This window comes from Colletotrichum godetiae, assembly GCF_030913485.1.
Source record: "Colletotrichum godetiae strain CBS 193.32 chromosome Unknown BDP55scaffold_33, whole genome shotgun sequence".
In the NCBI taxonomy this organism is placed as follows: Eukaryota; Fungi; Ascomycota; class Sordariomycetes; order Glomerellales; family Glomerellaceae; genus Colletotrichum; species Colletotrichum godetiae.
The window spans coordinates 365,960-387,746 of record NW_026851281.1 but is presented as its reverse complement, the minus strand read 5'-3'; the positions used below and the strand labels follow the sequence as shown (position 1 = coordinate 387,746).

Here is a 21,787-nt window from a genome sequence, read left to right as displayed (position 1 = left end):
ACACATGTATCAAAGTTTCTGGCCATGTTTCTGTCCCGATATTGGCGGTTTTATTCGATGCCGAAATTCAGTACGGGACTGCCTAGAAACGATTCGCTCGTAATTAGACTTTCACCATGTGATGAACCTTGGCCTGAACGTCGGTACTTCTTATCTTTTTCACCTGGAGCATCGCTTCGCGTCATTCCTAGCTTATCAAAAGTACGGTCGCAAATGGGATCCCTGTAAAACGTCACGACTTCTGTGACGTTGAAGCCTCGGGAAAGACTTCCACCAATGGGAGTATAAAGGTAGTAGAATGTTGAGAGCACCAAATTGGCACAATGCGTCTTGGAAGCATGGGGTTCACCGGTTTTCCGATTGGTACGATCTGACAGTTACACTATTTGCACATTGGTCGCCAACTTGCCGTTCAACCTTGTCCCCTCACCATCAGAAAGGTTCAATCTCACGCGTATGGGCAATTTCCTTCATGTGATACTCAGCTACAGATCTCTAGCACAGGCTGCAGCATCGGGTATAAGAAGACCTCAGATGTCTCGCACACCGCCGATGGGGACGTGAGGAGCATGGTGGAGGGAGTTGTAGTTGAGGAAACTGATTGGAGAAATTTGCGAACACGGATTACTTTGAAGACGAATAAGACCAAGGTAGGACATAGCAGGCTTCGCACCCCGGCTATGAGAGAAAATTGACAGTTGTCTGTACTAGGCGCGATGGATTTCGACGAAGTCCAGGAGTTCGAGTCGTTTACCGCTTTGCTCGAAGACGACGGTGTCAAGCAGGAGACAATGTCTGACTTTCAACCCGAGCCCGCTCAGCTCGTGAACTTCAATGCTGACGCGCTGCTCACTGACGAAATGTCCCCAGGATTGCTCACGGGCGATTCGGCCGGTTCATTGGAGGACTGCGGCATTACCAGCTCATCCAACGCCCTTTAGAGCGTGAGCTTGGGACAGAGCCAGTATCTCCTTTCTGAACCTGGTCCGGATCATTCTAGAGTGATTCGCAATGATGAGACATCGGAACATTCTTTTGTCGGCAAGGAACCCCCAAAGGGCTTGGTAGACTTCCCCAACATGGAGGAAGGACACGTTACTATACAGAAGGAATTTGAAGAGGAGGATATACCCCTTCGAGAGGATGAGAACTTCTGGTACGGATTCTATTTCTGCACTTGGCCTGGTTGTGATCATTCATTTCTCACACCTAGCGCAAGGCGGTGAGTCTTCCGAAGATGAAGCCATCATCGACATCAACGTGGACTAATGAGGCATACAGGAAGCATTTCAGGCTCCACTTCAAGCCCGTTCTCTGTCTTGCGTGTCCAAAGAGAATGGCCTGGCAGAGAGATATGCAGAAGCATTACGATACCCATTTCAAGCGGCCGCGTTATCGGTGCCGATGTGGGAAAGATTACACCAGGATGGATAATCTCAAGAAGCACATCAAGAAGTCTAAGCCCACGTCCAAGACGGTACGGTCGAAGCTTTGAGGATGCATCGTGGTTTGGTGCATTCTGTGTCAAAGCAATTCTGATTTTGGTTTGAAGCTGGAAAACTTGAAGAAAAAAAAGAACAAAACAATTGAAATTTCCAAAAATGTAAAAAAAAATCGAACAGAACCTAAGTGCGGGAGAGAGAAGGAGAGAAATAAACACACTCGTTTGGCGTCAAAAATCTCTAATCCCTGCCTGCTTTTCAAAGTAACGCGCCACCTCCATCATCATCATCCTCGGCCTCACGATCATTCTTGAAATTTCCACCGTTCCCAGGCTCTCCACCGTCTCCAAGTTCCTCTGGGCGGCCTTCCTCTCCAACGCCCGTTGAGATATCCAGTAGGCCGATCGCACTGTCCAGACTGAATACTATCGATGGTACAGCGTACCAAGTCAGTCAATCTCGTCCTAACTCTGTATCGCGTAGAACTTCGAGTGCACTCACCTTCACTGGACGGGCCAGCTTCACTACCATCCAATCCCTCCGTCTCAGAGCCCGTGTCACTCTCGTCAACCAAAGACGCAGTGATCTCAGTCAGCGAGTCCGGACGTCGTAGTGTCGCCGCATGCAGCTCTCCGAGATGGTCAATTACCATAGGCTTCAAGTCTCCAATCACATCGTTGATGATCTTTCGCTGATTTATCCATCCAGGATTCTGTTTACCACCCACCAGACTCACGATCCCCCAATTCGGATAGACCTTCTTATGGGCGTCAAGCAGAGTAACCCTAGCAGGATGATGTCGAGTATAGGACTCACAGCCAACGCACGCCGGCTTGCTGCAAGCAATGTACCGATCAGCTGAGACGTACCTCCTCCCGCTTTCGAAGAAATGATGAAGCATCTGCACTTCAGCGTGAATGCAAGTCAGTAGCCCGCCGACTTCGAACTTATTGTGGAGCCTGGCCTCAATATCGACTTGCGGATTCATTCGCTGAAGAAACCCTAGGTATGAGTTGTATCTGGAGTCCGTTTCTGGCAGAATGCGGTTCAGGATGCGCGGTAGTGTTGTGTGTGCATCTGCTTCTGGCACGGACGCGCTGATGGGGCGTCTGACCGCCGCAACCTGGTAGGTCTTTAGAAGATTCTCCATACGTTTGGAGTCATCAAGGAGCTGATTGACGCTTCGGATCCGAGCTGCTAGACGGCCGATCATGTGTCTGACTGCACGGAAAGCCTTGGTGATGTCATCTGGATGGGCAAAGTCTTCGGAGTCTTGACAATGACCGAGCTGTTCGATGCGCCGCATTTCGTGGTCTTTCCGTGAGCGATATGCTGTCCGGCATAGAATGGCATCAGGAGTGTTGTCCTCAAACCTTCGAAGCCACTTGATGAGCTTAGCATCTAGAATCGTGCAATCTCAGTTTCCATGGGTGCAAGGTGTCTGAGAAAGAAAAAAAGGATGACTTACCAGCTTCCTCAACACTGCTTTCCAGACTAATGCGACACTTGTTGGCAGAGCTGCGAAGAATTCTAGACTCTTGTCGGAGTCGCGTAGCACCAAACACTGTACACCGAGCTACTAGTGCCTCCTCCGCCGTGACACGATCATCGAACCGCTCACAAAACACGCGCAACCTCTTGAGCACATCCTTGAGGAAGTCCATGACCTTATCCCCAGCACCCTCATTCAACGCGACCCAGAAGACGTAGCAGTCGCTGCGGTCCTCAACGGCGATGGCAGCGGCGGTACTTCCTCCCTTTCTGTAGTCGCAAAGAAATGCCAGATTCTTGAGAAAGCGTCGTCGAACATCTTGCGTCGTGTAGTTTCCGAGCCGAGAAACGACGTGTGCCCCGCCGATTGGGCGGATGATGGAGAGAAGAACCAGGGCTTCGTAGAGACGGAAAAGGAGGCGCGCGTAAGGTTCCATTCGAGGTGTAAGTGCCATTTCCGCGACCGTTCTTCGAGTCTTGGCTGCGTTGATGAGTTGATGATCTCAATTGTCTTGGTTTCAGTCACAAAAAGGTCGGTGATACGGTCTGACAGACCTCGCTGGCTTGATCGCTATCGAGAATTTGAAGGGACGAAGGGAAGCTGGCCTGTGGATCAGAGAGTCTCGTTCGTCCGCCAGCGGCTTCCCTTCGTCGCAGGCCAGCTTTCCTTCGTCCGCTCGGTTTCCCCCGAAGCTGTTGCAAGTTCGTTGTGATGAGAAATGCTTTGGAGTTTAAGCAGGAGGCCCTCCAGCACACGGAGCTTAAATCGAAAACAAGATCAGATTTTCCTTTGAGTCTGCAGGCGGGGTCTGGCGTAGAGTTTCGCTCGAGACTAATGGAGTCGAAGTTTCACCACCAATCGACGTCATATTCGAGGATAAGCTGGGCTTGCAGTGATTGGATCACACAACGGAATGGACTGGAAAGCTTGGTTCTAGGAAAGCGGGCATCCGACCTGAGATTGGTTGCCAATAACTTCATGTCGCATAGATTGGAAACTCAATTCAACCTGCCGCACCACAGGGGCCACCTTCGGTCGACATATCAAATCGACGGCGAACCTCCAACATCCGACTGATTTGCATTGCCTTTCCTGTAAATTGACGTCGAACTAGTTCGATCAATCTCTGTCGCCATCGGAATTATCAGGTTCGAGCCACCTGTCTTGTCACGGATACCAGTAGTCAGTGTAGACGTTGTCTCCTTACTAGGCACCCTCAGAGCCCGGACAAAGTACACTAGAGCAGACAAACCCACCTCTTCTTCAGGGGAAAAAAAAAAACAAACGACGACACCTCTAGAACGAGGTCGCCGGTGAAACCGCAAAAAGGATGGACGATCTGGGAATCGAACCCAGGACCTACCGCATGCTAAGCGGTCATTATACCACTAAACCAATCGCCCATGGTATGATCTAGCCCGGACTTGAACCGGAGACCTTCAGTGTGGCAGACGAGAGGAGCGAGACTCTCGAGCTGTTAGACTGACGTGATAACCAACTACACCACCAGACCTTGGTGAATGAGCAGCCAAGATTGGCAAATATACATGTTGCGGTGAGGAATTGTGCGCGTGTGAGAAGTGGGATGTGTGTGGTGGAGATGCGTGAAGCGAAAGCAAATGCAGAGGCGGGCCGAGATGCAGGGTGTCATCCAATGGTCGAGTGCCGTTGTGTCGGCGTTGACAAGGGTAGAAGAGTGGGAATGGGAGCTGCAGGTGGATGCGGGAACCGAGAAAACAACATTCGCGTCTTATGTTGAGATGCGATTCTGGTGTGGCTACCAGCTAGCTTGTTGCCATTGCTGCGGGTATGAAGAAAAGCGAGCAAGAAGATGGCAAAGCTCGCCACGGCAACAAGTTAGTGATCCAATATTTCCAGGCAGATGCTTCTCTCTCTCTGTCGACCTTGAAGAGCGTTGTCATGAGAGTCCCCGAACAAGAACACACCCTAGTGAGAAGATTCGGCCAATGATCGCGTCCGAAAGAGCACAATCGCGAGTTCTCAAGGCCAGGGGTACCATGAACCGCGTCAGTCGCGACTTGAGAATGGCAGAAAGGGATGCGAACAATAAGGATAAGGAACGCCAAATGGCCGCAGGCATGGTCGAGGAATTGTTTTGGACGACCGCGGCTGGGACGGGAACGATTGGCTGAACGCGCGGGTGCGGAGCGCGGGGCGGGCGGGGCCGGTAAAGATGGGTCCTTTGGGCCGGGGTGAGCTTTGCCGCTAGTCCTGAATGGGAAGTATGTAAACAACAGCTCCGTCTGGCATCAACAACAGGTTGGCTGAATATGAAAAGAAGGGAGCGGGTGAACAAACGAAACACAATATCGAGTTTGAAAAATACCTGCTTGAAGGGATTATTGATTCGTATTTATCCCCAGTCTCGTCCTGTTACAGGTACGCTGCTACATTGTATGCTTCTGCGTGGAATCATTCCCTCCTCTAGACCCGGATCATCAGCGTCCTCATCCTCCCCGAGGGCGTCTACTTGCTTCACGATGACCAACGATGACCTCCCCATCGCGTTACGGCGCACACGCCGTAGCATGCCTGCGCCCTCTCATGAGCCCTCACCAGCTCCAGCACCGTCCCAAACACCACGCAAAGCACCAAAACGCCGAGTCCGCTTCTCGGACCCAGGCTCTTCATCAGTAGTAGCAGCAGCAACAACACCACGAACAACCCGCATCGCCTCAACAGGTCTCACACCCATGATCAACCGCACAACTCTATCGCGAGGCGGAGGGGTGGGTACCCCATCATCCTCGCGCCGCCGTCACTCCATGCCAAATGCACCCTCCGGCGCGGCAACAGACCTGCCCCCAAGCGGCGAAGTCCACTTCCTCCCCCTCCGCCAAGTCCTCTCAGGCCGCGTCCAGCGCCGCATCCGCCGCAACGGCCTCAGCGAGGAAATGAACACCATCTCAGCCGAAAAGCGCGCCAACGCAAAGGAAGCCAGGGAACAACTCCAGTTACTCCGCGACCAACTCCGCCAAAAGGACGCGGAAATCTACGAGCTGCAGAATGCGACCATCATCCTCGACACAGAGCGTATCTGGGCTCTCGAAAAGGAAGTCGGCGACCTCCGAACGCAGCTTGCCGACAGGTCGTCTGCGTCGGCAAGGCAGAAGAGCTGTTTCGACTGGACGCTCGCGGCGCGGGACCCGTTTGCTGACGACTTCATGGAGACGGATACCGTCGAGGCGGAGTCTGTGTGCGGAGAGAGGGTGCAGTATGCCGACGAGACGGTGTTTGGGGAGGCGACGATGGCGGAGATGGAGTGTAGTACGCCCACGCGGGTGAGGTCTTCGTTTCTGACGCCGCCGTTGACGAGTCCCGTTGCCGCTGGGCCTTCTACGCCGTCTTCTCATCGGGAGAAGCAGAGAGTTTTGGTTCCGGCGCCGTCGGATGCTGGGGTGCAAACGGATTTCCCTGATCCTGAGAAGAAGCGGCTCGAAGAGGAGCTGGCTTCTTTGAGGCTGGAGATGTCGAAGCTTACTGGCACGTTGGAGTCTTACTCTGCTCTTACCGACCGACTTTCCCATAAGCTTTCCACTGTTCGTCCAGAAGAGACATTGTCGGATTACTCCATCGCCACAATCGAGACTCAAATCACAAGCCTCCTACGCACCATCTCCGACCGCACCGCCGCACTCCAGGACCTCAACACATCCCTCTGCGCCCTAGGCTTCCCCGGTTCCGACGGCGCAGAGATCGTAACCTCCCTCTCATCCGCACTGCGGACAGCCCGCCTGGAGCTGGAGTACCTCACCCCAGGCGAAATCACTCTCCCTCTCTCCTCCCGCGGCGCAGAGGTCCTCGACCTTCTCCTCACGCGCCTGCGCGACCTCGCGAAGCGCGCAAAGGAGGATGAGGCTTCCATTGACGAGTACCATGAGCTAGAGCTCTCTCTTCGCCAACAGCTCAGTGCGCGGGTTGCAGTAATGGGTGAGCTAGAAAGCGAGCTTAAGCGTGCAAAGCAGACGATCACGGAGAAGGAGGGCCGCGTTGGCGAGCTTGAGGTCAGCGTTGAGAGACTCAAGGGCGCGGTGGCGGGCTACGTGCGTGATTTCACCGAGTTAGAAGGCGTTGTAGGGCGCATGGAGAGCGAGAATCGCGATGCTATGGCGACCAAGGACGCGCAGGTTGAGGTTGGGAGGCGAGTTCTACGCGCCAAGGAGGATGTCATCGCGAAACTGGAGAGTAAGCTCGCGGACGCGGTGGCGCAGGGCCGGTCGCTGCGGAAGAGGCTTACGGAGGCGGAGGAAGCGAGGACGAAGGAGGTTGCGGAGGTGACACGACGGGGCGGAGCTGCGCTCGCGGTGCGGGATGCGAGGGTTAGGGAGTTGAGGGAGGAGTTGGAGAGGGTGAATGCTGGGTTGAGAGCTGCGCATGAGGGGATTAAGGATTTAAGAGTTGAGAAGAGGGGATTGGAAGGCGAGATGGTGAGGGAGAGGGAGGCTGCAAAGGGGGTTATTGCGGGGATGAGAGGGGAGTTGGAGAGGGTTGTTGGGATGAGCCGGGAGTTTTTGGGGCCCGGGGCGGATGAGGCCGGGGCGGAAGGTGCGGGGCCGGAATGTGGGGTCACTACCGGGTCGGAGACGGGTTCGAAGAGGGGCCTGCTCGCGGGAGATTTGGCGCGGAGGTCGTCGGGCAGGAAGAGAAGGAGGTATGACAGCGGCCTGGGATTCCTGGAAGAGGATGAGGTTGATGCATGAAGCTAGCTGTGCGACCTTGGGATTGAGGCATTGCATGCGTGGTGGGCGCACAAACATCACTCACACAGGATGTAGAGGAGGGCGTTTTGGCGCATGTTCCAGTCGTTTGCCGGTAGTCGCGGCTGTGTTTCTTATGTCGGTTGTAGACTCATCTTTGCTTTCGCCGGGTTTGGGTAGACGAACGGGCGGGGCGTTGGAATGTAACGGGATTCAATTTGAGCTTTTCGCTTGACGCATGCGCTTACACGTGGACCACATCGCTGAAGACAGCTGTAAGCTTGATCATGTTTGGCAGTAATCAAAGCCAGCCAAAGTGGAAATATTATGATTGGACTTTGTGAGCGATCGACTGTTTAGACGCTTCTCTATCGCCAAGTTGTTAGGTTTCGCGCAATTGAAGCCATTTCCAGATGATAGATGTCATCCAAGGTACTCATGTTCGTTCGCCTCTCCTGTAAGCCCCAATGACAGACATTGAGAATACTTCATCAACAGTCAAACTGTAGCGAATAAAGTTGTCGGCCTCGTTCAATTGATCTTCTAGTCGCATCCCGCACGCAATCGACTCACAACCATGCCGCATCCGCACCCATTCCACAGTTCGCACCAAAATCCCCCCCACCACCAACTGCCGCACCCACCCGCAACACCATCGCATCACATCACATCTTCATGATGCGTAACACAAGAAACGGCCGCATGCGTGCAACACCAGCCCGCAACCCGACAACATGTCCTACACGAACATCAAAAACAGGCTCCCCCAGCCCCTTTTCACTCTCTCTATCCATACAAGTTTCCAATTCAATCAAAAGATCTAATTTCCCGGCAGAATTCCTTCCATGTCTTCCTCAGATTCTTCACAAGCATCCCAAGATTCCCAAATCCATTCTCCCAGCGCAAATCACAACCACCACCACCAATCCGCAAAAATGTTACCCCCCAAAACGAAATTCGTACGCGAAATGGAGCGCAACAACAACCATACGCGCAAATCCACATCCCCATCAACAACCCCATCCCCCAAAATCTTTGGCCAAAACCACACATACTCAGCCCCCTCGGTCCCAGACATGACCTACTTCGCCCGCATCCTCCACTACCAACGTTACGGCCACGACGGCCTCGCCTGCTCCGGTGCGTGCTCGAGTAATTACACGCTGCCAATGTACGAGAAGCAGGGTTACATGTCGCCTTACCAGGTCCGGTACACGGAGCGTCCCGGCTCGCGGGGCTCAGTGCAGAGCGATGCGTCCTTTGATGTTGCGGGATACCGGCGGGAGTTGGGAGCTGCTGGTGTGAAGAAGAGGAGGTGGCATACGTTTTTGGCGGTTATTCTCGCGTTGTTGATTATTATCTTTGGCGCGGGTGTTTTGGCTTTTGTTTTATTGTCGATTCGGTTGAGATGAAATTGGTGTTGTGTGGTCAATTGTAATACGGGTGAAAATGGCTTGGGTGCGGCGAGCGTCTGTAATGTTTTTGGTTATGAAAAGTCTTATTTCGTGTTTGGCAAGCGCTCTGAGTCTTCCGAGGTATAAAAGCTCCAGGGAGATTTTAGTCTATTAATCAAGGTGTCGGGAGTGTGTTTAAACGTTCTTATCAATGGATTGATTTGGCATGCATTTTGTTAAAGCATCTTTGGCTCTCGTTCGAGGTCGTTCAAATCTCTGTGACTAATGCTGACTAAGATAGTGTTGATAGTTGCCCCTCCACCCCTCTTTTCCTAGCCGTCACGATCCCTCGGTAGTACTCCACATTGATTCTGCTAGAGATTTTCGTTCAAGCGACCTCGGAGATCGCTTCCTCAAATTTGCGTCGACTCAAGGCACATCCACCAAAATACATGCCTCAAACCTCAATATGACGACCCCCATCGGCGAAACCTCCCTCCAGACCCTCCTCTCGACCCTAACCACCGTCCTTCACCCAGAAACCTACGTCTTCGTAACTTTGTCGCCGGACGCAACACTACCACCCCTCTCTGAGATTCAACTTCTGTTCCGAGAGTCTGAGGGCGTCACTCTGATCACTACTCGCGAGACTGCAACTGCTCACGGATGGGACTATGCCTTCCCTTCAAAGATGATTACCCTCAATGTACACTCGAGCCTTGAGGCTGTGGGGTTCATGGCTGTTATTGCGACGAGGCTGGCAGACAAGGGGATGGGGGTTAATCCTGTTAGCGGGTATTATCATGATCATTTGTTTGTTCCTGTTGGTAGGGAGAAGGAGGCGGTGACAGAGTTGGAGAGGCTTGCTCTTGAAAACCAGAACCGGGGTTTGTGATAGTTGTGAAGTAGAATGAGCCAATGCCAAAAATGCGCAGGCTATCCCATCTATCGCGGCATACCGTCAAGATCAAAGCATGTATTTGAGGAAGGGGAGTAACTAATTGAAGAATAATCCGATCTTATATCCGATATTCCTACGAATGATTATTCAAAAACCTTCCCGAAATAAAGAGAAACTGGACTTAAATGTACCGACGTCATGCCGCAATAGATGGGATAGCTTTTCTCAAATATCAAGTGATATTACGTACCAGAAAACTAAGTCACACCAAGGCAGGTAATTCCGAGAACTTCACTGACATAAGAAACTTCTCGACCGCTTTGACTATCACGATTCCCGACTTGGAAATATGGCACGGTTGGTTGGCTGCTGCAAGGCGTTAGGCTGAATGGCGGCCATGATCCATACAACGTTCGACTTGAACATGCAGATGTTGCAATAGAAGAACAAGACCAAATTGTCAGGCCCCTATAATACGAGTTTCTCAAGTCAACAATGAGCACCGAGGACCGAGGCAATTGCATGTTGCATTACGTAGCCCCGAGCTTCATAGGTACATGTAGGTACATGTACCTAAGGTAGGGGTAAACACGAGCGAAGCTACAACATGCGCCCACCGTGTGAAGAGTGCCAAGTAGGTAAAATATGTACTTGAGCGAACATAGCCTTTTCTGCACCCTCTAACTCAATAATCCTCACCCTCGAGAAGAGAAAGTCTCTTAGTGGGGGGACGTTGAGAAAGGTATACATATCACTTTCAATCAATCCTTGCGACAGTTCAATTCGCTCGGCACGTGAGGTCCATCATCGAAGGTGGCCTACTTCAAGGCTCCGCCATTGAATGAGCATACAGAAAATCATTCTAGGCTATCAGGTCACTATCAGGCATTTCTGCGGATTCAACGTCGTGACAGGGAGAATGGGAAGGTACGATTGGTGCATTATATATTATGCGTTGTCAATTTTTAGACCAAGTACTAACAAGATGGCAAGAAGCACAGGAAACGCCGTGTGAGAAACGCACACTCATCGGTCTGTCTTGGTCGTGAGGACCGTCACTCTGATTAAAGTACAGCCTTTATTTGTAATACGGCTCGATGTTGCCTCGCTCCGTGCACTGGAATAGGGGCAGTAGCCTGTTAACTGTCAGCTGCGGCACTCACTGTGCCTTGGGTGCTCGGCTGTTGCTTTTTCCGTTACCCTTGGTGTCCCGGCTACGAGGCAAGGATGACAGAAAAGCTGAAAGATAGGACAAATCAGAAGGGAATGTCAAGACATATCAACCGGTTAAGAGATACGAGCTCTAGTCGAGCACTCGTCAACAGAGTGATCGAGGGTAGAGAGCTATGGGGGAAGCAACAGCATCAGATCAAACTGTCTTTCCTTCTTCAACATGCACGAAACACAGAAACATCACAGCCGAAAGACAAGTTCTATGCTTTTCTTGGGCTCAGAAACCTCGGAGGTGAAGTACCCATCAGGTACGAGCCAAGCTATAGTATAAACGCCGTGCTTATGGACGTAGCAGGTGCGATCGTCAAGCACGAGGACTCAGGCCTTGACATCTTAGCGCAAGCAGGAACCGCGGTTCACAGTCGATACCTTGCCCAGGGTGACGATTCACTGCCATCGTGGGTCCCAGATTGGGATAAGCGGGAGGACATCGAGAGGCAAAAGTTCATTTATGCTTTGGAACTACCGCCGGCGTGTAACTCAGGCAGGAGTCATAACTCCAAAGCGTCTCTGAACTTTTTGAAAGACAGACATGGGAATGAGGGAAGAGTCCTCGATGCGGCGGCAACTCGAGTCGATACCCTCGGAAGCGCCCTCGATAGGGGCCATGACGGATTTTTGCCTTGGAAGTCCTTTTCTAGTTCGGATGGACAGAGACTTATTAGTACAACTAGCATTGCGCATTTTGGAGATGAGGTTTGGGTTCTTGACGGCATGAGCTGGCCGGTGGTGTTGCGGAGAAGCTCCGTCGATGACACAACTGCACTCCTCGCCATCGCAATGGTCCGTGAAACCCGTGAAAGCGGCACGGGTCAGCCTCATCAGATAATGTTTGGAGATAGAACTTTCTCAAGTGAGCCGGATAGAGTGGTAATAGTTTAAGTTGTTTCGGGTTGGAATGTCATGTCGCTGCTACATACTTCGTATTCTGCTTTACCTTTTTGACCTTAATACTCAATATTCACGAAAGCTCAAGGCAACTTTTTTACGAATTCCCCCCTTGAATTCGTCTGTGAAAAGTCTACTTCATCTGAGAAGCAGGCGCCTCATGAATGAAATGCTCCTTCGACTCCAAGTGCGGCAACAGAGAGCCATAGTACCTGTAGTGGCCGTCCTCTAGCCGTGTGACCGAGCTCCGCAGGTCACTTCTCCCATGAACCCTCGCTGTCGCCTCCCGAGCTTTGACGACATCGTCATCAACGATAACATTTCCATGCGTGCTCTTCCAAGTGATCTCGGCAAGCCCAGCACTGTCCTTGTAGCGGAATAGGCTAGCCTACCCATTTCGACCATTCCAAATCTACATGAGCTCCAGCTTCGGCATCCGGCAAGCCGCCAACGCAGCCAGCAAAAGCAATATCTTGATCTTGATACACCGCTCAATTTCTACTTCGCTATCGCCGCTTTCGCTACGGAACACCTCGGCAGTCAGAGTGAGCGTTTTCAGTTCCGGGAACCCAGCCGTGTTGTTCAGGAACTCGTCGGCATCGACGATGAAACACAACGCCATATTTTCTAGGAGAAGACACCCTTGGACCACGGAGCTTATGAGTTCTCCCCTGTCCACCTTGACTCCTCTCCGAAAAAGACGCAAGAAGTATAGTGTATGTGACGCTTCATGTGAGATTGCAAACTTCTTGACCGAAGCCGGAAAGCCATACCGGCATATATTATTCAGGCCCGGATAGATTCATAGAACATCAATCATCACATTAAGAACAAAGCGTCACATATGGCATTTGCAGACAATGAATTTTACCTTTAGGCCAGCGTCTCTCCTCATATTCGCTACGCAGCCGCCACCTCTCGACACAGATCTCCTTTAAGCGAGGAAGACTCTTGATGATTTAGTCCAAAAAATCCGGGTGAAGATTATGTGTATTTGCCCTACTTGTAAGCAACTTAGTGACGTTCTGTATGACTGGTAGCCGTATGCGAATCAGCCTGACGTAGTACAGCTCCAGAGAGCATCGAGGTACTTTGACCTATGTGGGTAAACCAGAGCGGGCCCGTGTGACCGAAGGGTTCAACATCATCATACTGCCCAAGATTCCCCGTCTCAAGATGCTTTGAATAGTGATTCACGCCGTCCTTGGGCATATAATTGGTATATATGCTGAGCCCCGCTAGGGTATAGGAGCTTATCTCGAGCGTTAACCCTTCTCTGGATTCCTGAAATCCCCATGACGCCAAAGTATCCCAGAGATACAGCATAGCGGGACCAAAGGGGCTCCTCGACTGATTCCAGGGTATATCCGGGTCCTCGTCCTCGGGGTCGGACTCCACGAGGCGGAGCCCGATATGCCGGACATAGCGCGCCGCCTGGGGCTTTGTGTGTGCTGTTGGAACGGGATGAGATCTCGCAGCCGCAGAACGAAGCATTTGAATGTTGTTTCCTCGAAGAAATCTTGCCAATCTTTGGATACGCTGCCGAAGCGGGCTATTCCGCGACGCGGTGAGGTGAAGAGCCGTGGGCATTGGCGAGGTCTTCCAGGATATGGAGCCGTAACTCCCGCGGCAGAGACGCCTAAAATGCCTTCGTGCCGTCCATTTGATTGTTTATTTGAGAATATAGCGTCAGACGAGAGGATGAGATGTTGTGGCTGAGAGGGAGTTGATGGATAAGGAGTAGTGAATGATGTTGTGAGTGCGTTCGTCGGGCTTCCATCAATCACTCCGCATGACAATTGTGACCCCACAATTCCCATTTTGGTGTGTTTGCCAGGGGGTGAGAGACAGCAACCAACAAGAACTTTGTCAACCCTGCAGAGTCCTGCAATGAGCTGCCATAAGGTAGTGCTATCGAGGCCAACTTGTTCCGCTAGCGCTTGGAGTCAGGGGTATAATACCGTATAGACGTATGGAGAAGCGATTGCGATCAACTATGTACAGAGCAAGTAAACAAGGATATTTACAAAGACTCAGAAAACGCACTTGATGAGCTCTCACTTGTATCCAATGATGACTGCCCAAAGCTCATAACTCATAAGACAGCTTTATTCTAAGGCACGCACTCATGGGCTCAGAGTATAAGTGACGTTGTTCCCGGGAATCCTTGGGTAGAACTCAAACGTGAACGTCGTCGCCTTGCCAGCGGAAATCACAGCCTGAACCGTAGCAGAAGGTAAAATAAGCTTGGCGCCATCAAAGTTCCACTGTCCGCTGAATGTCTATCCTCAATGTCAGTTTGTACTCTTTCATCGCCTTCATCCCACAAGACCATATTCTCAGGATAAGTCAGGGATCTTCACTTACAATATGAGCTTGCTGCAACGGGCCAAGGTATTGTGTCCAGTCATCAAATAAGTAGACCGCATCGCTCCGCAAAGCCTTGACAGCAGCAACTGTCTTGAGGCCCTTGTACGTGATGGGAATGTTCAAATCCGTGCCCGCAACGGCCTTAGAGCTTGTTGCATCCACTATCGGGACATCCCACTGCACGAGCTCGACCTGAGACGTGGCTCCCGCAGAGAAAACTAAGGTTAGGTTCGCCTTGCTCCCTGGCGCAGCGGTAGCATTTAAGTACTTCGACAAGAACGCCGCCTTGAATGTGATGGATGAAGCCGATGTGGTGTAATCCGTATTCGCAGCCAAGGTGGTTCCCGAAGTGGTCTTCACCGACTGCAAGGTATTGCCGTTGAACAACCATGGAAGCGCCTGATCCGCCGGCGCAGTTCCAACTTTGTTCCAGACGTACGCGGACGATGACTGCGTCGTAGCTGATGCGTCGACAGTACTGTCCGGCAAGGAATTCTTAGTCCCCTTGACGGCGGTGTTCACAATGCCGAGTGAAGTCGGGTCCCGCCAGGCATGCGCATTGCGATCAAGGTGATCCAACCCATTATCCCAAATCACAACAGCGGTATTCAACTCCGCTGCCGTCCGCACAAATTGATCCGTCCACTTCCACCGCGCAGCAGGCTCGGTATTCAACGGACTCGCATCAAACTCGCCAATCACCAACGGCACATCCGTAAAGTTGCCCCTCATAATCGCCATCTCGTTCCTCATCGCAGCCTTATCCGCATCCGAGCCCCAAATAGTCTTACCCCACGCGGAGAAAATAAAGTCATAGGGGCTGTAGAAGTGGTAGTGTAGCACCCAAGGGTTCTTGATGCTCGCGGGCGCCTTGAACCACTGCGTCGTCTTCGTGGCGTCCATGCCGCCGCCGACGAGGTTGACGACGCGGCGCGTGTTGAAGCCGCCGCTGTCGGCAAGGGCTTTGAGGAAGAGGTCGTTGAGGGTGTTTATGCGGGCGCCGTGGTCGGCTGTTGTGGCGGGGGGTTCGTTGATTGATTCAAAGGAGACGAGGTTGGGTTTACAAGCCAGTTTGCGGCTGATTTGGAGCCAGAGGTTGTAGAATTTGTCGTTTAGGGTTTGGATGTCTGCGTCTGTGGTTGCTTTGGTCACGTCGGCCCAGTTCCAAGAGTCTTTGCATGTTGTGTCAGCATATTGTTGAAAAGAATGGAGCGGACCTCGATGCTCTTACCGTGGTGGACATTGGTGAGAACGTAAAGACCACGGGCAGTGGCCATATCGACTACGTCTGACACGCGCTGCAGCCAAGCCGCGTCGACGGTGTAGTTGGGAGCTGCGCTGGTGAAGTGGTCACTGTAGGTGACTGCCGAATCATGAGCATGTCGCCACCTTTATCGAGTGCCGAGATGGACGTGGACTCACCAGGTATACGGACGCTCTTGAACCCCGCAGCTTTGACATCATCGAATGTTTTCTCAACGACCGGCGGGTTGTTCCAAGATCCCTCGTTGGGGATAGCATCAAGAGTGTTGCCCAAGTTCCACCCCGGGTTCATAGCCTTGATGTAATCCGCTCCCGAGATGTCACTAAAGGAGCCAGAACAAGCCGTGGGCGCGGCGCTGGCAGAAGAAGTTCTAACAGAGCTTGTTAATTGAGACGAGCTTGACGCGCGTGAGGTAGCAGTGGTTCCAGCAGTGGGGGGTTTCGAGGTGGACGTTAGAAGGGTGGTTGGGGAGGGCGAGCCAGCTCCCTCGAGACACTGTGAGTACCCTGATTATCGAATGAGCTGTTATTCGTGAGCCCGATAGTCAGAGACTTACAGTCATTTGCCTTTTTGCAATGCCATCCGGCTGTACATGTGGTCGGTCCCGTCCAGCCGCTACCACCGCATTGGCCGTACGGAGTCTGCTGGGCGAAAGCTGTCTGGACCAGTGCCAACAGCACGGCATGACTAATGGCTGATCTCATCGCGAAGGATGAAAGATTTTGGTTGCCGCGTCTACGGGACCAGGAGAATATAGATTCGTAGAGTTGTCTCGAGGGAGCCTGGCTGGTTATACATCGCATGCTGAAGCACTTACCTCGCGTGCAAGGTCAAACATACAGAAAAACCACTCCTCATCACAAATCGGATATTGACTTACAAGGCCAGGCCAACTGCCAAAACACATAGCATTGCGCTTGGTGGAATAACGCGTGAGATCATGGTGACCGCGGATGTAACGAATGGAACGAGCTGTAAAGCTGCAATGGCGGCGGCGAAGCAAGCGGAAGTTACTCCCAAACTAGACGATGAAAGATACGGGAGATACAGAATGACCCCGGATTCGGCATGCGGGCGATGTCCATTCTGTTTTGAGGACGGAGTGTGGCTTTCAGAGTCCCTGAAGAGGAAGTCTCACGATACCAAGGAGGGTTGTATCACGTAGACTAACGCTGGCCGAAAGAGGCAACTTTGTTTGCTGCCTCCGTTCCCCGACTTACCCCTCAATCATAGGCCAGGGGCAGGCTGCGTAGATCGAGGTCGTGGTTGGGAGTCAATTTACGCTTGTTTGGAAGCGAGCAGTACAAGGTTGCTTAATTGGTTTGACACTTTCGACCCTTGACCGTTGTCACCTATTTAATTCACAATGAGGGGACGGAGAGATTGAAGGGACCCCGAATCTGGAAAGCTTGTTTTCCTTTCTTCGGATCATGATGCTATTCGCTACTGAGTATCTCAACAAGGCAATTATTCGCCCGCGTATGGTGAGGGATATCCGCGAGCTGCTCGGGTTCTTCCGAGTCATGGCCTGGGATGCAGCCATCAACATCAGACGAATGCACTCGGTAGCTCATGTTCGGTATACCTATTGCTCCCGGCACGCTTATCGACCCGATTTGCCGGCCCCGCAACGAAAGCGCCGACCCGCAGTGATCCCACCACGCAACGAGCACCTTTATTCTGCTGCCATAGCTTGATCGGACATCGTTGTTGCTACCGTGATAAGTAGTGTAGTGAGGTCTGCTAACCTCTAATCATCGTGTTGACAGGGTGCCGTTGCGCAAGGTTTGTCGGCTCCCCGGACATTCGCTGTGATGCTCTCTTGGTAATCCCCAGGAGGGAGACGCAAACATCGCTGACGATCCCATCGCTGCTGCATAGTGGTAGGCAGTGGTTGAGTAGGGTTTCGGCACGTATTCGTCGCCTGATCAAGGAGGCGCATTTGCAGCGTCGATCCTTCGCCTCAGAGACTTCATCCGCCGAGGCTATCCTCAGGACCTCATGTCAGCATTGGGCTGGCTTAGGTCTAGACGCGAACACCGACTAGACCATATGTTCCTGTCTCGTGAAGATACTTCTCAGGCCACCCGAATGTGTACTGCTCTCTCGAATAATCATTCATCGCTTCGGCGGTCCAGGCGGCGGGGGCGAATTCGACGTGCCCCGGAACTGACTCTTCAGCTCCTCGATGAAGTACTGCAAGAACCCTCGGTCTTCAGGGTTCGCTATGTCCCAGATGTTAGCTACCTCTTGTCCAAGTGTCTTTCTCCCAGTGGAAATGAAATCCCCACGTACCAGTCGCCTGCCCTTGCCGCAGCGGCTGATGCGGCATAGGGCCGTTCCGCTTCTCGTCAACGTATCGATGAATCCGGCCGACGCCGCGGTGGAAGCCGGGACTTCTGAGGATCTGTGGGTTGGAGTACGGGGTTAGCTTGCTGCGTATGGCGGGGAGGATGGGGAGTCGCATACCTGGCGGATAAGTACGTCCTCGAAGGCCACAAGGGCGCGAATAAGCAAGTTCAGAGGCGGTGCCATGTTCAGCGCGGTGTTCAATGCAAAAAGATCATGGGTAAGAGACAGCGAAAGGCGCAGGCCCTGTGTGCGATAGTTTGCCGATTGATAATTCTCGAGGTTTGAAGCTTTCCCCGTGTTCAGCTAAGGGTGGCGGCCGGACCATCGGCAAAATAAAGTGGAAATGATCCCGATTAGTCATCGATATGGAAGCATCATGCATTTGGCCGCTCATTGGTTCAAGATCCACACGCATACCACGACCGAGATGTATCTGAATGAGAACACTTACAACTTTTCGCGACCCTCCTCCAGCTGTGAGCTATCATAGGTTAAAGAATTGCCGGGTAGGCATGAGGTGAGCACCGTCTGAGGTGTACGTGATCTAGTGGTGGAGTTGTAAAGCGTACGGGGCTCCGGAGGGGTTGCGAGCTTGAGTACGGTTGTGCTCACAATTGGTGGTCCTACACAATGCCACAGACAGCCGATTGTGGCTTTTTGGTGTATGATTCATGTTGCCGGCGTGTGCTTGCTGAGAGAGGGATGATTCATCTCATGGGTTGTGACGATACGAAGCGGCCTTGATTATGTGGGTTTGCTGAGTTAGGAACTCTTGTTATTTCAAACACGAATACTAGCCAAGGCATAGCCACGTACGTAGCAACTTTTGATGCTCTACTTCTTCACTCGCATAAGTCTTCTAGTATATGGAACCGCTTGATGTACTTGATGAGGCATAGAATCGTGTCTTGGGTACAAGAAGGCCAATTATATGGTGCTTACTAGGCAATTCCGAGCCTTATAGTCTACTAGTGCTTGCCGACGCCCCAACCTGCAAGCAAGATAGCAGTGCACTCTGCCATACGAAGCGTGAGACCTTTTGATTGACTCTGGTATAGATGTGTAGTGTTCCAGCCGGCATGATGCGAAGGCTCTCTGATGTGGCCAACAGGCGAGAGATACTGGGCGCGATTTAGTGAGGTTATTGGAGTGGGTGATCCTTACGAAGCAGCCCGAACAGGCCGCCTGGCCACAGCCTTAAATACGGTAACATCTATACATCTCAGGTGCTGGGAGGGCCAGGCCGAGTACCCGGTTATGAAGCCTGTTCATCCGCGTTGGGTGGACAGGAGTGTATGGCTAGGTAGAGAGCACTCTTCAACCGGCAAACTGGTCCCATTCACCCCAGTTGAGGGGCAGCCCGATATCGAGGTTAGCCTCCAGCGCATTATCAACAGCTGAAAGGTTGAAGCTCGGGTCGAAGTGGCCAAAGACATCAAGATGCGGCATCGCATCGACAATCGAAAAGTCAATGGCTTCCAGAGCCGGGAGCTCAGCAGTCGACGCAGGAGCCACAGGAGCCGACGGCGGCTCGGCCGGAGCCCCATCAACCACTAATGGCTCATCAAGTTTACCGTTCGTAGGAACATCGACAAGAGCAGCAACTGGCAAAGCCGCGCCTCCTTCTTGAGCCAGAGAGTTTGCAGCCCGCTCCATTTCTCGCAGTATCCGCTCGCCCAGTCCTGCGACGACCCTTGCGCTCCAGAAGACGTCGCCGAACCTCTTCATTAGCTCCGAGTTTGACTTGAATGCGCTGCGAGCGCGGGCGCGGAACATCGGCAGGGCGCTGTGTCGCATTTTGCGGTACTCGACACTGAGGGCTAGGGAGAGGGCGTATGGAACGAGGGGGACTGGGCTAAGGTGGTCGCGGCGGATGGCGGAGGATATTCGCTCGGCTGCGAGGGACCGTCGCGCGTTTGCTGAGGGCGGTGGTACTGATGATGCGTATTGTGCTGGGGGACCGGGTCGAGATAGGCGGCATGATAGGATGATCACGGCGTGGTAAAAGACCTCGATTGTCGCTTTTGAAGATTAACATCTTACGCCGACCAGAGGGGAAAAGAGAGCTTCTTGAACATACCAAGCAGTGGGGTAGGGACCTGTAAAGCATTGGCTTCGAGGATCATGGGTTCCAAGACAGGGAGATCGATAAATGGTTTTGCTTCGAGTGACTGAGCAATGACACCCGGACGGTAGAGCTCAATCACCTTGTCCAGCCACTGCACGACTGACAGAAAGAGTTGGAAGCAGGGCGCTTGTCTCCGGAAACAGTCATCTAACCCGGGGCCAATGTCACCCTCATGCAAGACGCAGGGTCTCCCGAACGTTGCCGCGTTAATACGATCCAGGGCCCAAACAGCGCAGAAAAGGGTATCGAGAGAGTCATTGCTAGAGTGAAAGAGGTGCAGCCCGAGAGTCTGCGAATGGTGCGCCGCTCTGGCGCCGAGTTGAGCGGGCAAATCTGCTTCATCGGCACCTGAAGGCTGAGCATAAAGTGACAGCATGCACAAGGCACGGATATGTACCGTCCGGTCCGAGATCAAACTCGTATCCAGGATGCCCCGTATAGAGCTCGATAGCGTCTGAGAGAAGTCTTGGTATGAGAGCCTCTTGTTTCCCTGCGTAGCGAGGCGCAAGTGGCTTTTCATGTTAGGGTCAGTCGCAGCAGCCAGACATACCACTTGTCGCATAACAATAGCTGCTGCGGAATCGCCATCGTCAAGGCTGTCGTCGGGGACAAGTCCGAAAATGGGGTGGATCTTCTCTCGATACACCTTGTGGAGATGTTTGTAGTCCTTCTCCGGCGGGACGCAGGTGAGACAATTCTGCTTGACATAAGGCAGTAAGACCTTGTCGATCATAGCAGACGGACGCGAGACAATCGACGTCGTCGACTGTGCCGAAGCGGCGTTGAGAGACGGGAGCCAAACACCTACTTCGGCCTTCTGCGTAGGGTTGGCGGCCGGATCTGAGTCGGCGGCCTCGGCGAACATGCCCTCCGGATTAAGATCGCCAACGAAGCGCGTCTGTGGAGTCTGCGCTGGCTCCGAATAGCCCGCCGTGGCAGACTCACGGCGGGCAGGGGTCGTGGTCAGCGCGGCATCAGCGGTCACGGACGCCGAGTGACGATGTTTGCTTGGTGAACCGGAGCTGGCGACGACATGTTGTCTTGGAAGAGGGTCTCAGTCAGTAAAAGAGATTCCCCAATGTTGCCTGATTAGGAAACCAACCCAGCGTTATCCGGCGGCGAAGAACCCGCACACCCGTCATGCGCGTGGTCCAACGGCGGAGGCTCCCCGTGGATGCAGCGTTTCTATAATTGTCATGTAAGAAGAAATGCTTTTTAGTCGAGTGGAATCGGTTTTGATTTGGGCGGACCTTCTTTCTGCGACATGATTCGCAGGCCTGCAGAACCTGCTTCCGCTTCAAGGGAAGCCCCGAAGAGTCGGAGCCGACAAATTTGACGCCTTTGGCGGGGTTGCTCATCGTCCCGACGCAATGGTGACTCCGAACGGAACAAGGGATGAAGAGGCGTTAAGCGAGCGAAGCATCATCACCGCAGATCGCTGTCACTGGAAGTTCAAGGTGAGAAGTAGCGCGCGAGATGAGAGACGGTGAAGAACGGGAGCTTTGGTGTAAGGCGGCGCAAGCGGTTGACGCAGCGCGACCTCCATGGTGTGGGCGGGCGGTGCGGGCGGCCGGGGGACCCGCAAGGTGTGACTCGACGCGGGGC

At 52.8% G+C, this 21,787-nt stretch overlaps 11 protein-coding genes and 2 non-coding genes across 13 annotated transcripts; 6 read left to right on the top strand and 7 right to left on the bottom strand.

Annotated features, from left to right (window-relative positions):
- The first annotated feature begins 1,009 nt into the window (after window positions 1–1,009).
- Window positions 1,010–1,621, top strand: BDP55DRAFT_233021 (uncharacterized protein). The gene is made up of 2 exons (XM_060566163.1): window positions 1,010–1,222; window positions 1,282–1,621. Exons 1-2 carry the CDS (start codon window positions 1,080–1,082, stop codon window positions 1,493–1,495), a joined length of 357 nt encoding a protein of 118 aa, XP_060427154.1. The 5' UTR covers window positions 1,010–1,079; the 3' UTR covers window positions 1,496–1,621.
- Window positions 1,622–1,746: 125 nt separating this feature from the next.
- Window positions 1,747–3,388, bottom strand: BDP55DRAFT_556971 (uncharacterized protein; the record flags this gene model as incomplete). The annotated part of the gene is made up of 2 exons (XM_060569646.1): window positions 1,747–2,843; window positions 2,911–3,388. The coding sequence occupies 2 exons, from the start codon at window positions 3,386–3,388 to the stop codon at window positions 1,747–1,749; spliced, it is 1,575 nt and encodes a 524-aa protein (XP_060427153.1).
- Window positions 3,389–4,265: 877 nt separating this feature from the next.
- BDP55DRAFT_t237 lies at window positions 4,266–4,337 on the bottom strand. The gene has a single exon. It is a non-coding gene; the product is annotated as a tRNA-Ala (tRNA).
- A 6-nt stretch (window positions 4,338–4,343) lies between these two features.
- Window positions 4,344–4,447, bottom strand: BDP55DRAFT_t236. Its single transcript has one exon. It is a non-coding gene; the product is annotated as a tRNA-Val (tRNA).
- Window positions 4,390–5,087, top strand: BDP55DRAFT_717595 (uncharacterized protein; the record flags this gene model as incomplete). Its single annotated transcript, XM_060578378.1, has 1 exon — window positions 4,390–5,087. Exon 1 carries the CDS (start codon window positions 4,554–4,556, stop codon window positions 5,085–5,087), a length of 534 nt encoding a protein of 177 aa, XP_060427152.1. The 5' UTR covers window positions 4,390–4,553.
- A 348-nt stretch (window positions 5,088–5,435) lies between these two features.
- BDP55DRAFT_557191 (uncharacterized protein) lies at window positions 5,436–7,655 on the top strand (the record flags this gene model as incomplete). The annotated part of the gene is made up of 3 exons (XM_060569669.1): window positions 5,436–6,134; window positions 6,171–7,082; window positions 7,116–7,655. 3 exons carry the CDS (start codon window positions 5,436–5,438, stop codon window positions 7,653–7,655), a joined length of 2,151 nt encoding a protein of 716 aa, XP_060427151.1.
- A 932-nt stretch (window positions 7,656–8,587) lies between these two features.
- On the top strand, window positions 8,588–9,064 carry BDP55DRAFT_730884 (uncharacterized protein; the record flags this gene model as incomplete). Its single annotated transcript, XM_060579753.1, has 1 exon — window positions 8,588–9,064. One exon carries the CDS (start codon window positions 8,588–8,590, stop codon window positions 9,062–9,064), a length of 477 nt encoding a protein of 158 aa, XP_060427150.1.
- Window positions 9,065–9,348: 284 nt separating this feature from the next.
- On the top strand, window positions 9,349–10,143 carry BDP55DRAFT_671182 (ACT domain-containing protein). The gene has a single exon (XM_060575443.1). It carries the CDS (start codon window positions 9,516–9,518, stop codon window positions 9,939–9,941), a length of 426 nt encoding a protein of 141 aa, XP_060427149.1. The 5' UTR covers window positions 9,349–9,515; the 3' UTR covers window positions 9,942–10,143.
- A 1,031-nt stretch (window positions 10,144–11,174) lies between these two features.
- Window positions 11,175–12,062, top strand: BDP55DRAFT_749448 (uncharacterized protein; the record flags this gene model as incomplete). Its single annotated transcript, XM_060580605.1, has 1 exon — window positions 11,175–12,062. One exon carries the CDS (start codon window positions 11,175–11,177, stop codon window positions 12,060–12,062), a length of 888 nt encoding a protein of 295 aa, XP_060427148.1.
- A 980-nt stretch (window positions 12,063–13,042) lies between these two features.
- Window positions 13,043–13,964, bottom strand: BDP55DRAFT_671178 (uncharacterized protein). The gene has a single exon (XM_060575442.1). The coding sequence runs from the start codon at window positions 13,656–13,658 to the stop codon at window positions 13,083–13,085; it is 576 nt and encodes a 191-aa protein (XP_060427147.1). The 5' UTR covers window positions 13,659–13,964; the 3' UTR covers window positions 13,043–13,082.
- A 230-nt stretch (window positions 13,965–14,194) lies between these two features.
- On the bottom strand, window positions 14,195–16,406 carry BDP55DRAFT_614792 (endoglucanase B; the record flags this gene model as incomplete). Its single annotated transcript, XM_060571248.1, has 5 exons — window positions 14,195–14,350; window positions 14,436–15,610; window positions 15,670–15,801; window positions 15,861–16,010; window positions 16,199–16,406. 5 exons carry the CDS (start codon window positions 16,404–16,406, stop codon window positions 14,195–14,197), a joined length of 1,821 nt encoding a protein of 606 aa, XP_060427146.1.
- Window positions 16,407–17,820: 1,414 nt separating this feature from the next.
- Window positions 17,821–18,237, bottom strand: BDP55DRAFT_730880 (uncharacterized protein; the record flags this gene model as incomplete). The annotated part of the gene is made up of 3 exons (XM_060579752.1): window positions 17,821–17,927; window positions 17,998–18,109; window positions 18,172–18,237. The coding sequence occupies 3 exons, from the start codon at window positions 18,235–18,237 to the stop codon at window positions 17,821–17,823; spliced, it is 285 nt and encodes a 94-aa protein (XP_060427145.1).
- Window positions 18,238–19,371: 1,134 nt separating this feature from the next.
- On the bottom strand, window positions 19,372–21,540 carry BDP55DRAFT_557197 (fungal-specific transcription factor; the record flags this gene model as incomplete). Its single annotated transcript, XM_060569670.1, has 4 exons — window positions 19,372–20,075; window positions 20,135–21,222; window positions 21,285–21,367; window positions 21,433–21,540. The coding sequence occupies 4 exons, from the start codon at window positions 21,538–21,540 to the stop codon at window positions 19,372–19,374; spliced, it is 1,983 nt and encodes a 660-aa protein (XP_060427144.1).
- Window positions 21,541–21,787: the final 247 nt, after the last annotated feature.

Coding starts and splice junctions, on each gene's coding strand:
- BDP55DRAFT_671178 (XM_060575442.1), bottom strand. CDS start 13,658: ATGCCCACGGCTCTTCACCTCACCGCGTCGCGGAATAGCCCGCTTCGG.
- BDP55DRAFT_233021 (XM_060566163.1), top strand. CDS start 1,080: ATGGAGGAAGGACACGTTACTATACAGAAGGAATTTGAAGAGGAGGAT. Junction 1,223..1,281: donor CTCACACCTAGCGCAAGGCG/GTGAGTCTTCCG, acceptor TGAGGCATACAG/GAAGCATTTCAGGCTCCACT.
- BDP55DRAFT_671182 (XM_060575443.1), top strand. CDS start 9,516: ATGACGACCCCCATCGGCGAAACCTCCCTCCAGACCCTCCTCTCGACC.